At 46.9% G+C, this 15,331-nt stretch overlaps 1 protein-coding gene across 5 annotated transcripts in view; it reads right to left on the minus strand.

Annotated features, from left to right (window-relative positions):
* LOC137375309 (polyamine-transporting ATPase 13A3-like) overlaps positions 1 to 15,331 on the minus strand; it is a 251,151-nt gene that overhangs the window by 142,413 nt on the left and 93,407 nt on the right. For all 5 annotated transcript variants that reach the window (XM_068042279.1, XM_068042277.1, XM_068042275.1 and 2 more), the window contains exon 3: positions 14,176 to 14,349. In XM_068042279.1, coding sequence (XP_067898380.1) covers positions 14,176 to 14,349 — 174 coding nt within the window. The remainder of the gene's footprint in view (positions 1 to 14,175; positions 14,350 to 15,331) is intronic.

The raw sequence follows: 15,331 nt of genomic DNA on the forward strand, positions 1-15,331 counted from the left end.
TGACTTAGGAAAACTATAACTGACCATCAGTAGGAGAACGGCAAGTCACAAATTTATACTCCATTACATGCTCATTAGAATTCTGTACAAATGTTGTAAAAGGAAAGCAGACCAAATTCCAAGAGATCCGAATTACCTGACATAGTGTTATAAAGATTTACCTACAACCCTAAATACACACACGTCTGCGTATATGTGTGTGATATATACACATATATATATAAAATATATAATAAAAATATATATGTGCACACATAAAATGCATGTGGTTATGCATAAAATTATTGTTTTTAAGGATAACTGTGCTTACAGGAGTTCCAATTATTTGGAAAAGGAGGAATACGAAGCAAAGCAATAATATTATTGAAAAATGAGAGTTGCAAATGGCCCTTAAGCTGCTGTATCAATGAGACACCATGCATATTTGAGGTAACATTTAATCCTTTCAACTCACAGATCCAGCTGAGCAGTATTATTCATATGTTATCAGAACTATAAAGATGTCTCTACATATCAATCTCGATGAGCAAGTTGTCACGACCAAGGCAGGAGTGATGCACTGTTAATTCAGTTCCACTATTCCACAGGTCACAGCACATTAGTAATGTTTCCTACCTACCGGCAAATAGCCAAATTAAACTCTCAATTTATCCTCCAGAATAAAGCACACCAAACCAGGTTTCTTTAAACAACAACAAAATTAACTATTTATTAATAAACAATAATAAGATAACTCAATATCTGAAAGGATTCTTTTCAAACTTCTTATTCTTCCTAACCCTCACTCACACACACACACCACACACACACATTCAAAAAAAAATGGTTCACTGGTTTTAAAAGGATGTTTTGGACGACAACTGCTTCTTAGGAATAATAAAATAATTAGGTTGTCATGTTCTGGTAGGATATTTCCAGGACAGTAAGGTGGCCCAGAGTCAAATTGTTGGATACCACTTCAAGTCTCTCCGGTCGTGGTTGATAAACAGTCTGTGATGGATAGGCGTTCACGGCATTTCATCTGCAGCAGGTGTCACACAGATCTTTCAGTAAAGGGTGTAGCAACAGGTCTACTTGAGTTTAGAAATAGCAGTCTAGCAATAGAAGCTTTCAGGATCTCCCAAAACATACGAGGCAACAGGAATCACTCCTGAGGCACATATTTTTCAGAGAATGGAGGCAATAGGAATTGGCTATCTTTAAAAATGCAGGGCTTCCTCTCAGCAAAGCAACCTTCCTCCACGGAGAGCAGCAACTCCCCTTTTCCTGGGTCTTTTCCTCTCAAGGGATCTTTTCTCTCTCCAGGCAGACCACAGCCACCACTTCAAATGTAGAATATCTTTTTGCAAGAGAGGCATGCCTTCTTTCAGAGGGTAGATCTTTTTCTGGTCTGCAAAAAAAAAAACAGGTCCCAGCCAGTTTGTTCTGCCTCCTGTCTGTCCAGTTTACTGGTCTTTTACAATGCAGAAGTGAAAGTGCAACTCTAACAAATCAAGTCCATGTGACCTGTCATTTCCTTTTCTGTTGTTTGACACAGGTGTCTTGCAGTCTGCCCCACTCAGTTCAAATACCAAGTTTCGACATTTAATGTTCACAAAAAATCCATTTTCTCAGTCTCTTAAAAACACACAGAATTCTAAACTTTCAAATAAAAGCAAAACTCTTATGACAAAGTGAACACAGAAAAAACTGACTCCGATTGCTCCCTATATTCTCTTTATTCCAATTTTTCTTTTTAAAAAGGTTGAACAGTCCTGTCCTCAAATAATTGTTCTGTCTCTTTAAAGCATTCAAGCATCAGATCGGATGAGAAATCGGAGGACCACAGCACTGAGAAGAGCCAGTTGCAGTGTCAAGAATAGATTGCACATAGTTAAATGGAGGGTGGTTCAAAAAAGAAAATTTCAGGTTAAGAATGTATTGTGTAGAAGGGAGGAGAGCAAAACAGGCAGAAGGAAGCAATGTCAAATATCAGGAAAGGGCAGGGAAGAGACTGGGAAGGAATGGATAATGGTCCGCCAGCAGGGGAGGATGGTGGGGTGGTGGGATGTGTCAGTGGAAGGAAAGGTGGCAAAGCTGCCAGCTACGATCAAGAACAAGTTGCAGACCAGTAGTGGCAGGGAGCCATTTAGCAAGGTAAATAAAAGTTTTTAAATAATTGTAAACTTTGGCTGGAATTTTTAGTTCAGCAGGGGGCCCTATCCACTGGCCGAAAAGTTGGTGGCGAGATCACCTCCGCCTGGCCTGGGGAGCCAGAATGGGATTTTTTGCTCCCCAGGCCCTTAATTGGTCTTGGGTGGAACTTTTGCACCTCCTTGAGGCTAAAGTCCAGCCTAATGGAGCTGCCAGACAATCAGCAGTCTGGCAGCTTAGTCCTAGCAGCGCTACCGGGAGCGGTGGCCACTGCTGGGATTACACCCAGCCATCGGAAGAAGGATGAAGGACGGCCCCGGAAGGAAGGTAAGTTTTTCGGGCCTTGCCGGGGACAATCGGTCATGCCCCAGCAAGGCAAGGGGGGGGGTCAGTTAGTGGGGTGGAGAAGTGTTGTGCATTGGGGGCAGTTGGGGCTTTGGGGGCCGCCCTCAGTGGGGCACAAGTTGACTGATCAAGAAGGTCCCCCACCAGCCCGCAAGAATCCCTAGATTCAGGAGTGGTTCCTCTGGATTGTAAAGTTGCACATGTCACTCCACTTTTTAAGAAGGGTGAAAGGGAGACCCAAGGAAATTACAGATCAGTTAGCCTGACATCTGTGGTGCGCAAGTTGCTGGAGTCCATAATCAAGGATTGGGTGACTGAACACCTAGAAAAATTTCAGTTAATCAGGGACAGCCAGCATGGATTCATGATGAGAAGGTCATGCCTGACAAATCTCACTAAATTTTTTGAAGAGATGACTAAGGTAGTGGACAGGGGAATGTCAATGGTTGTTATTTATATGGACTTCCAGAAGGCATTTGATATAGTCCCACATAAGAGACTGTTAACTAAGGTAGAAGCCCATGGAACTGAGGGCAAATTATTGACATAGTTAGGAAGTTGGTTGAGTGGTAGGCGACAGAGAGTGGGGATAATGGGTAAATACTCTGATTGGCAGGACGTGACTAGTGGTGTCCCGCAGGGATCTGTGTTGGGGCCTCAATTATTCACATTATTCATTAATGACTTGGATGAGGGCGTCGTAAGTCATATATCCAAATTTGCTGATGATACAAAATTAGGCGGCATTGTAGACAATCTAGATGACAGCATAAAATTGCAAGGAGATATTGACTAGGTGAATGGGCAAAACTGTGGCAGATGGATTTCAATGCAGGCAAGTGTGAGTTTATCCATTTTGGACGAAAAAAGGATAGAGCCGGGTACTTTCTAAATGGGAAGAGGTTAAGTACAGTGGATGTCCAAAGAGACTTGGGGTTTCAGGTGCACAGATTTTTAAAATGCCCCGAGCAAGTGCAGAAAATAATCAAAAAGTCTAATGGAATGCTAGCCTTTATATCTAGAGGATTGGAGTATAAAGACACAGAGGTTATGCTGCAGCTGTACAAAACCCTGGTTAGACCCCACTTGGAGTACTGTCAGCAGTTCTGGGCACCACACCTTAGGAAGGATATATTGGCCTTGGAGGGAGTGCAATGTAGGTTTACAAGAATGATAGCTGGACTACAGGGGTTAAGTTATGTGTACAGAATATACAAATTAGGCCTGTTTTTGCTAGAATTTAGAAGGTTAAGGGGTGATCTGATCAAAGTCTTCAAGATATTAACAGGAAAAGACAGGCTAGACAAAGATGAACTATTTCCACTGGTTGGAGATTCTAAAACTAGGCGGCATAGCCTAAAAATTAGGGCCAGACCGTTCAGAAGAGATGTTAGGAAGCATTTCTTTACGCAAAGGGTGGTAGAGGTTTGGAACTCTCTCCCACAAACAGCAGTTGAAGCTAGAACAGTTGTTAATTTTAAATCTGAGATAGATAGATTTTTGTTAAGCAAAGATATTAAGGGATATGGAATTAGGCTGCGGATCAGCCATGATCTCATTGAATGGGGGGGGGACAGGCTCGAGGGGCTGAATGGCCTACTCCTGTTCCTATCTTCCTAAGAAGGCCACCTGGTTTTACCAGGTGGGCTTTTTGAGGCCTCAGCAGCCCGCCACCCAAAGTAAAATACCCACCCCGGCGGCTGGAGGCCCTTAAGTGGCCAAATAACTGGTCACTTAAGAGCCTTGATTGACCTGGGACAGGCGGCCTGTTTCTCGTTGCCGCTGCCCTGCGTAAAATTGCAGCGGGGGTGGGAGAGGGTCGGGAACGGTCCACCCCCGGCTTCCTACTCAATTCTACCCCCTGCCACCAGCCCGCTCATTCGGGTAAGTTTTTGCGACCTTGCCAGGGACAATCGGTTGGGCCCTGGCAAGGCAAGGGGGGTGGGGGATTCCGGTCCTTAAAACAGTAATTTTTTGAAGTTGCCCCTTGTATATAAAAGATAAATCAAGAAAACAGCAGAAATAGGAAAAAGTTGTGATTGTGTGCACAGAGCCACCTGGTGGCCCCAAACAGTAATTATATAATCATGGCAGTTGTCATTGGAAATTGAATAGAACATATAATGGGAAAAGTTAACACAAAAGTGTGACCAAAGACATGACATCAGAACGTAAGGTTTGAAAATAGGAAATGCCAGCACAAAATTTTGAATAAAATACTAGTCAATCTCCTCTAGAGTATATATAGCAAGTTAAGACCAAGCGTGGTCTTCATGTGAACCCAGTTACAGGAATAATTAAATCAAGATGGTTGGCATCCTTCCATCTACGAAAGATGATGGATGCACAGCAAACAATCCTTTTAGGTGGGGTGTCTTCTCTTGGTGCACCTTTGCTGATGGCTGGGAAGGCCAATCCTTGAGAAGCAAGTTCTGCCACAAGCGTCGCTCTTGAAGCTGCCAAGTGACGCTGTGAGTTGTTGTTTTTGACGTTGGTGCCTATTGCCAAACTGCTGCAGTAACTGGTCGTTGCGGTAGTGCATACCAGTCCACAGGATGTGTCACCATTTCCCTCTTTCGCCAACAAGTGACTCCCTGGTACAAAAGTCGACATTTAGGGCATTCATGTCACACTTGCAAGCATCCTTGAAGCAGAGATTTGGGTGCCATAGGTCATCTGGCCCTGGCAACCTCACCAAACAGAATATCCTTGGATATGCGATTGTTTTCCATCCTGTGAATGTGTCTAACCCACCGAAGCCAACTCTGTTTGATTAATGTCAACACAGTTGGGAACTCTGCCTTTGAGAGGACTGTTGCATTTTTGATTTTGTCCTGCTAAGATGTTCCCATAATGCACCACAGACTGCGAAGATGGAAATTACTGAGCTTCTTTTCCTGCTAGCTGCAAGTCTGCACAGTGCTGAGAACAAAGGCCTTATAAACCATCAGCTTGGTCCTAAGGGTCAGCTTGGCGTTATCCCATGCACGTTTCACGAGTCAGCCAAAGCTGGCAGCTGCTTTCCCAATGCATGTATTCTGCTCTACATCAAGGGACAGATTGTCTGTCACCACTGATCCAAGGTAGCAGAATTTAACAACCAGTCCTAGTAGGGTGTTATTTCCTGTGTTCAGGGGCGGAGATGCAACACCTTGTCCCATGACCACACATTTCTTGACACTTATAGTCAAGGAGAACAAGATACAGTCAAGGGAGGGATAGTCCATGAGTCTTTGTTGCCGAGTTTCCGTGTGAGCGACTCGCACAGCATCATCATCAGTGTAGAGAAGTTCTCTGATCGGGATGCAATGGGTTTTTGTCTTTGCTTTCAACCTTGATAGACTGTAGAGCTTCCTGTCTGACCTAGTGTGCAAGTAGACTCCTTCCATATTTGCAGGGAAGGCGAAAGTCAGGAGCATGTAGAAGATGCCAAACAGGGTGGGAACTACGACACAACCCTGTTTCACTCCATTTTTCATTCCGAAATTGTCAGAAATGGAGCCATCACACTGTACAGTGCAGTGCATGTGGTCATGGAAGGAGTGAATGAGACTGAGGGGTTTCGGTGGACAGCCAATTTTCCCCAAAATCTTGTACAGCCCTGCTTTGCTGACAATGTAGAATGCCTTAATGAGATCTAAAAAAGTAAGGTAAAGGGGGTATACTCTGTTGCCTACACTTTTCTTGTAGCTGGCACATGGAAATCATGTCCACAATAGATCTGCCAGCAGGATTCAGTCCCTATTCCCAAATCTTACATTCCATTTTAAATTAAATTAAAAGGCTTACTTCTCTGCACACTATTCCCATAATAAATTCTAGATCTTTGGATGAATTGAAGATCAGCCACATTCCATTATAGCAAGTGGGAAATCTGCCCCACCCAATTCACGCCCTGTCTGATTTCTATCACAAGAGCTTTTGGTCTGACTGATTTTCTAGTGCTATAGGAAGATCGCACTGCGAGAGATCCGTATGTGAAAGAGGGTTGTGATGTTCGCGACCTTGGCGAGCAGGCCAGCCCACAGCCTCCTCGATATCAACGTCCCCCAGCAGCTGATAAAAGTGTTCATGACCCGTCGGATTCCGAAGGATGGACTGAAGGTCTTGTCTGAGTCGGGAATCTGCAATATTCAGCAATGGAACTCCGATGAGCCAGTTCCAAAGGAAGAGCTGCTGAAGGGAATCGCAGGAGCACATGCCTGCACTGTATGTTAACAGACAAGATTGACGATGAGGTTTTACAAGTTGCAGGGCCAAGTTTGAAAGTTATTAGTACGTTGTCTGTTGGATTTGACCATCTCTCTCTGGGAGAAATCAAAAATCGGTTAGTGGATCAAATAGCATGAAGTACTGTGAGCAGTACTCCCAATGGTGGGAGCTGATGAAATGTTTTATTATCTGCACCCCCTTCCTCCACCACTCAACCCCCTCACACCCCCTTCCCACCAACCCTTCGCACCCCCTTCCCAGCTCCCCCTCCCCTACACCCCCCACCCCCCCCGCAGCCCCATTCCCAAATCCCCCTCGCACCCCTTCCCACCGCACCCCCTCCACCACTCCATCCCCCACCCCCTTCACCCCACCTCCTCCCACCGGCATCCACCTATCCCTGAGCAGGGGCCTTTAACAACCCCACTGCCTTGTGGGCGTCTTGGGAGAGACCAAGACTAAGGGAGTAAATGCTAACAGAAAATCCGGAGCGGAACCCCGAAGGCAGTTTCCGACAGTTCCTGCAGCCATACGTGCTCTGCACTCCTTTGGACCCCACCAGGAAGGCCGAGAGGGGGGTTTTGACGCTTGGGCAACTCACAACCTCCATACATCCGCCCAGGCATACGCCATGGACAGGTCACTCCATAGTCGCCTCACAGCGACCAAAACAACACGGAAGGCAGCAGTTACGGGTTATAGGTCCAGCTCAATTGGTGTAGAGATTGGGCGCCACGGGTTACCGTTGTCGGTGGGAGAGGTCATTGCATCTCACTGGACAGCTACCGTCCGCCTCAAACCGGGCAGCCCCCAGTCAGTAAGGTTCTGTCCCGCCACAGTCCACCTGCTTCAATGGGTGCTTGGAGCTCAGGGTCATTGCCCGACAAGTGGACTGTAACACCGCACCAAACAGCACGACAAAAAAAAGGAAGGAAGGTACCAGCCCTTCGTTTTGCAAGCTGGAACGTCAGAACTGTGTCCTGGCCCGTCGGAAGACCTTACACAAATTGACGATTCTCGGAAGACCGCCATCATCAACAACGAGCTCAGTAGACTCAATGTGGACATTGCACCACTTCAGGAGACACGCCTCCCTGCGAGCGGATCCCTAAGAGAGCAAGACTACACCTTCTTGTAGGATAGAGATCCTGAAGAACCAAGACAGCATGGAGTGGGCTTCGCCATCAGAAACTCTTTGCTCAGCATGATAGAGCCACCTTCAAATGGCTCGGAACGCATACTGTCCATCCGACTGCTCACCGCCTCTGGTCTAGTACACCTACTCAGCATCTATGCTCCAACACTCTGCTCCCCACCTGAAGCTAAAGACCAGTCTACAAGGAACTCCATAATATCATTAGTAGCATCCTCAATACCGAACACCTGTTCCTGCTAGGGGACTTTAATGCCAGGGTTGGGGCCGACCATGACTCACGGCTCTCCTGCCTTGGGCGCTATGGCATTGGAAGGATGAATGAGAATGGACAGAGACCACTGGAGTTGTGCACCTATCATAACCTCTGCATCACCAACTCGTTCTTTCATACTAAACCCTGTCACCAAGTTTCTTCGAGGCATCCAAGATCACGTCGTTAGCACCAGTTGGACCTCATCGTCACAAGGCGAGCCTCTTTAAACAGCGTTCAAATCACACGCAGCTTCCACAGTGCAGACTGCGACACCGACCACTCCCTGGTGTGCAGCAAGGTTAGACTCAAACCAAAAAAGCTGCATCACTCCAACCAGAAGGGCCGCCCGCGCATCAACACGAGCAGAATTTCTCATCCACAGCTGGTAATAACTTTCGAAATTCACTTGAAAAAGCCCTTCAAAACACTCCTACAGGGGATGCAGAGACCAAGTGGGCCCACAACAGAGACGCCATCACTGACTCAGCAATGACCACCTTTGGCAAACGCGTGAAGTGGAATGCAGACTGGTTTCAATCTCACTTTGAAGAGCTGGAACCTGTCATAGCCGCTAAGCACATTGCACTGTTGAACGACAAGAAAGCCCCCAGCGAGTTAACATCCGTAGCACTTAAAGCAGCCAGAGGTGCTGCACAAAGAACAGCCAGGCGCTGCACAAATGACTACTGGCAACACCTATGCCGTCATATTCAGCTGGCCTCTGACACCGGAAACATCAGAGGAATATACGATGGCATTAAGAGAGCTTTTGGGCCAACCATGAAGAAGATCGCCCCCCTCACATCTAAATCAGGGGACACATTCACTGACCAACGCAAGCAAATGGACCCCTGGGTGCAGCACTACCTAGAACTGTACTCCAGGGAAAATGCTGTCACTGAGACCGCCCTCAATGCAGCCCAGTCTCTGCCAGTCATGGATGAGCTGGACGAACAGCCAACAAAATTGGAACTCAGTGATGCCATCGATTCTCCAGCCAGTGGAAAAGCCCCTGGGAAGGACGGCATTACCCCTGAAATAATCAAGAGTGTCAAGCCTGCTATACTCTCAGCGCTCTATAAACAGCTTTGCCTGTGCTGGGATGAGGGAGCAGTACCACAGGACATGCGCGATGCCAATATCATCAACCTCTATAAGAACAAGGGTGACCGCAGTGACTGCAACAACTACCGTGGAATCTCCCTGCTCAGCAAAGTGGGGAAAGTCTTCGCTCGAGTCGCTTTAAACAGGCTCCAGAAGCTGGCTGAGCGTGTCTACCCAGAGGCACAGTGTGGCTTTCGAGCAGAGAGATCCACCATTGACATGCTGTTCTCCCTTTGCAAGCTACAGGAGAAATGCCGTGAACAACAGATACTCCTCTACGTTGCTTTCATTGATCTCACCAAAGCCTTTGACCTCGTCAGCAGACGTGGTCTCTTCAGACTAATAGAAAAGATCGGATGTCCACCAAAGCTACTAAGTATCATCACCTCATTCCATGACAATATGAAAGGCACAATTCAGCATAGCGGCGCCTCATCAGACCCCTTTCCTTTCCTGAGTGGTGTGAAACAGGGCTGTGTTCTCGCATCTACACTGTTTGGGATCTTCTTCTCACTGCTGCTCTCACATGCGTTCACGTCTTCAGAAGAAGGAATTTTCCTCCACACAAGATCAGGTGGCAGGTTGTTCAACCTTGCCCGTCTAAGAGCGAAGACCAAAGTACGGAAAGTCTTCATCAGGGAACTCCTCTTTGCTGACGATGCTGCATTAACATCTCACACTGAAGAGTGTCTGCAGAGACTCATCGACAGGATTGCGGCTGCCTGCAATGAATTTGGCCTAACCATCAGCTTCAAGAAACCGAACATCATGGGACAGGACGTCAAAAATGCTCCATCCATCAATATCAGCGACCACGCTCTGGAAGTGGTTCAAGACTTCACATACCTAGGCTCAACTATCGCCAGTAACCTATCTCTCGATGCAGAAATCAACAAGCGCATGGGAAAGGCTTCCACTGCTATGGCCAGACTGGCTGAGAGAATGTGGGAAAATGGTGCACTGACACGGAACACAAAAGTCCGAGTGTTTCAAGCCTGTGTCCTCAGTACCTTGCTCTACGGCAGCGTGGCCTGGACAACGTCCGTCAGCCAAGAGTGACGTCTTAATTCATTCCATCTTCGCTGCCTCCGGAGAATCCTTGCCATCAGGTGGCAGGACCGTATCTCCAACACAGAAGCCCTCGAGGCGGCCAACATCCCCAGCATTTACACCCTACTGAGCCAGCGGCGCTTGAGATGGCTTGGCCATGTGAGCTGCATGGAAGATGGCAGGATCCCCAAGGACACATTGTACAGCAAGCTTGTCACTGCTATCAGACCCACCGGTCGTCCACATCTCCGCTTTAAAGACGTCTGCAAACGCAACATGAAGTCCTGTGACATTGATCACAAGTCGTGGGAGTCAGTTGCCAGTGATCGCCAGAGCTGGCGGGCAGCCATAAAGGTGAGGTAAAATGTGGCGAGTCGAAGAGACTTAGCAGTTGGCAGGAAAAAAGACAGAAGCGCAAGGGGAGAGCCAACTGTGTAACAGCCCCGACAACCAATTTTATCTGCAGCACCTGTGGAAAAGTCTGTCACTCTAGAATTGGCCTTTATAGCCACTCCAGGCGCTGCTTCACAAACCACTGACCACCTCCAGGCATTTAACCATTGTCTCTCAAGACAAGGAGGCCAAAGATGAAGATGTCATATATAATGTAAACTTGTCACCCTGCAACAGTTATGCTCTTCCCCTAATGGAAGCATTGTGGATAAAACAAAATAAAAGGCTCTGAAATTTTCCAGAGAAATTTCACAAACTGGGCTGGAAGCTGCCAAGCAGCCAGTAAGTGTAATTACATGGTGATAGGTTGGCATCAATGAAACCCATTGTAAATATAAAAATCTTGAAAAAAAATATGAAAAGATGTCAGATGTCCTTTGTTTTGGTTTGGCATCCCAAGTACGCATAGATGGCTGTCACTGGGATCTTTCTAGCATAATTCTTGACTGATGACTTTGAAGATCAGTTTGGGCAGGCTTTCCAGGAAAATGCAGCAGCAGTTTGTCAGTTTCTTACTCTTGCTTCTCAGAGCTTCTCAAAGAGTTGGAAAAATGGACAGGCTTTTCAAAGAGCGGGAACAGAATGAGTTGCCCTGATCATCATTTTGAGAGTCTGATGATACCTTTCTCAAGCTCCTGTGTCTGTGGTTGGTATGCTGAAGACTTTAACTGTGTTATACCCAAATTACCCATAACTTCCTGAAAAACTTTAGACATAAAATTGGAACCTTGATCTGACTGAATTGCAATTGGTAATCGATATCTCATGAAGAACTGGGTTAACGTCTCTACCACTACCTTAGCAGAAATTATTCTCAAGGGAATGGCCTCTGGGAACCGAGTAGCCAAATCCATGATAGCGAGCATATATTGGTGTCCCACTTTTGTTTTCAGTAAAGGTCTTACACAGTTTACCAATACTCTACTAAATAGTTCCCCAAAAAGTGGTACGGGAATTAGAGGCGTCGGTTTTATGGCAGGTTGTGGTTTTCCCACAATCTGGCACATATGGCACGTTTTACAAAGTTTCAACACGTCCTTGGAAAGACTTAGCCAGTAAGAATATCAACTTATATATCAGTGGGCCTTCCGAATCCCCACATGTCGCGCTATTGGAATTTCATGGGTTATCCTGAATAGTTCCTGGCAATGCCACTATCTGGTGAAGAACCGACCATTCGTTGTCCACAGGTCAGAATTGAATGGGCAGCAGAGTCTCAGGGGAAGGGTGTAAGTGATGAGTTAAAGCTGCAAGCCTTTTTGCACCGCAATTACTGGAGGGGTGGAGAAGAAAGGGAAGAGAGGTAGAGAGATAGGAAGGGGACAGAGAGGGGGGAATAACAAGAGAGGGGAGGAGGGGGAGGAGAATAGAGGGCGGGGAGCGAGGGGGGGGCGGGGAGCGAGAGGGGGGCGGGGAAAGCGAGGGGGGCAGGGAGAGCGAGGAGAACGAGGGGGCGGGGAGAACGAGGGGGGCGGGGAGAGTGGGGGGGGGCGGGGAGAGCGGGGAGAGCGAGGGGGGGCGGGGAGAGCGAGGGGGGGCGGGGAGAGCGAGGGGGGGTGGGGAGCGAAGGGGGCGGGGAGAGTGAGGGGGGCGGGGAGAGCGAGGAGGGGGCGGGGAGAGCGAGGGGGGGCGGGGAGAGCGAGGGGGGCGGGGAGAGCGAGGGGGGGCAGAGAGAGCGAGGGGGGGCGCGGAGAGCGAGGGGTGCACGGAGAGCGGGGGGGGGGGTGGGGAGAGCAAGGGGGGCGGGGAGAGCGAGGGGGGTGGGGAGAGCGAGGGGGCGGGGAGAGCGAGGGGGCGGGCAGAGGGGAGGGGGTGGGGAGCGGGGAGTGGGGAGAGAGGGTGGAAGGGGAGAGAGGGTGGAAGGGGAGAGAGGGTGGAGGGGAGAGAGGTAGGGGCAAGATAGAGAGAGAGGAATGAGGGAGAGGGATGGGGGGGTGAGGGAGAGGGGTAAATGAGGGCAAGGGTGGCAAGACAGAGAGAGGGAGAATTGGGGTCGGGAGAGGGGGAGGTGGGACAGTGGTGGGGGGGGGGGGCGGAAACATGTAGGCACAGACAGATAGGAGCAAAGCCCACATTCTTCAAATGCTCTGATTACTTTTGGCAACCCTTTGAGACCTTCTCGTGGACCCCTCGGCTGGCTTTCACCTAGCTGATCTTAGGAACAGTGATCACAACATAATTCCGTTTAGATTATGGAAGGAGATCAGAAAATAATCAAAGGTAAAAATGCTCAACCAGGGAAGAGCTAAATACAATGATTTAAGAGGGGACCCAGCACTGGGGTAGATTGCAGGGTAAATGAGTAATGGAGCAATGGAAGACATATTTTAGGTACAAAGTAGGCATAGTTCTTTGAGGTAGTTTGTAGTGCTGCTTCCCAAGATCTTTTAGCTCTATCAACCTCCCTGGCCATACATGGACAGTCAGAGTCATAGAGGGATACAGCACTGAAACAGGTCCTTCGGCCCACTGAGTCTGTGCCGACCATCAACCACCCATTTATACTAATCCTACTTTAATCCCATATTCCCTACCACATCCCCACCTTCCCTCAATTCACCTACCACCTACCTACACTAGGGGCAATTTACAATGGCCAATTTACCTATCAACCTGCGTCTTTGCCTGTGGGAGGAAACCGGAGCACCCAGCGGAATCTCACGCGGTCACAGGGAGAACTTGCAAACTCCGCACAGGCAGTACCCAGAACCGAACCCGGGTCGCTGGAGCTGTGAGGCTGCGGTGCTAACCACTTATTCATTATCTTATGTCTTATTCATTATCCCCTCAAACCGAACTAAACAGTACACAATATCAAGAGCTTCTGATTGTAAGGTAAAGCATTTGCTTCAGGCTCAATCAATCCAAAGATCACAATTTTTCACCTACCCAAAACTGCCTGTTAGCACACATGATCTTTCCTGTTTGTCAAAACCCTAATATCACTTTTTATCATCTTGAGGACCAATATCACTAATGCTCCCTTATCCACCAACTGCTCCTCCAACTTTTACAATCCAGTCTCGGTCTCATGAGTTTCATTTTGCTGCAAATGAACTATAACCACAGCGCAGGCAAAGCCTTCTTTTTAATAACTGTTAACGTATTTTCTGCTGACGGGAGAGCTGTTTCACTTTTAAATTCATTGGCAAAATCATGAGCAGGCTCAATCTAAAAAATCATATTCTGTGCAAGTATCTGAATGTCTGTAAGAATAGCCTTCTCATAACCCTCAATAGAGAAATAAGGAAGCAATGAAACTCGACTCTCCACATTTGCACTTCTGTACAAATCATCAATTTATTGGAAGCTAATTATCCTTTGTTCATATCTACTAGGAAAATGGCATTAAAACTTTAATTATGGTGAGAGTTTTCCTTTGAAACAGGTTCTGCATAGTTATTCGATTTCCTCCAATACAAAACCAAATACACTGACAACAGTTTACTTCTATTAGCTAAATACTTACTGTGGTCCTCAACAGCACAATTTCGGCCTCTTTAAGAGAGGTTTGGGTGCATGTTGCCTTCACACTCCATTCAGGCATCCAGTAAAGTAGCAGAAGGAGGAAACCACCAGAGCAGGTAACACCAATTGCAACCAGAACCAGCTTCCAAAGACATTGTTTATAACCATAAATCTCCTGCAACAAACAAGTTATGTCATTAGTTGATAACAAGACTTTCCTTTGCTCATAGAGTACATTATTTTATTTTAAACATTTGCATGCCATTGATTTGTTTGCATGCATTACATAACATTGCTTGGGAAAGTGATGAATCAAATACAGAACAATGATCTAGATACATAGCAATTGTGCAAACTTTGCTTAATTATAGTGTTATAACCGAGGCAGGAGCAACGCATTGTCAATTCAGTCCCGTCACTCTACAGGTCTCAGCATATTATAAAAGTTTTCCACCCAACTATGGGCGGCATAGTGGCGCAGTGGTTAGCACCGCAGCCTCACAGCTCCAGGGACCTGGGTTCGATTCCGGCTACTGCCCGTGTGGAGTTTGCAAGTTCTCCCTGTGTCTGCGTGCGTTTTCTCCGGTTTCCTCCCACAAGCCAAAAGACTTGCAGGTTGATAGGTAAATTGGCCATTATAAATTGTCACTAGTATAGGTAGGTGATAGGGAAATGTAGGGACAGGTGGGGATGTTTGGTAGGAATATGCGATTAGTGTAGGATTAGTATAAATGGGTGGTTGATGTTCGGCACAGACTCGGTGGGCCGAAGGGCCTGTTTCAGTGCTGTATCTCTAATCTAATCTAATCAACCGGAACAACCAAATTAAACACTCTAGTAACCCCCAGAATAAAACTGACCAAACCAGGTATCTTTAGACAACAACAAATTAACTGTTTATTAAAACTAAATCTTAAACACTATTAAGATAAACATATGTCTGAAGACCTTATAACTTAGTTTAATCTAACTCCCCCATTCACACACATACACTCAAAATAACAGTAGTTAACCAGTTTTAAATGTGGTGTATTTAAAAATTAGCTGTTTCTTAAGAATAAATAAATAGGTCTTTGTGGGTTCCATTCCCGATGGATGAAGCATTCTGATGTGAATATAATCAAATGTTACTCGAAGTCTTCATTTGGATTTGATGA

This window comes from Heterodontus francisci, chromosome 11 (assembly GCF_036365525.1).
Source record: "Heterodontus francisci isolate sHetFra1 chromosome 11, sHetFra1.hap1, whole genome shotgun sequence".
Taxonomy (NCBI): domain Eukaryota; kingdom Metazoa; phylum Chordata; class Chondrichthyes; order Heterodontiformes; family Heterodontidae; genus Heterodontus; species Heterodontus francisci.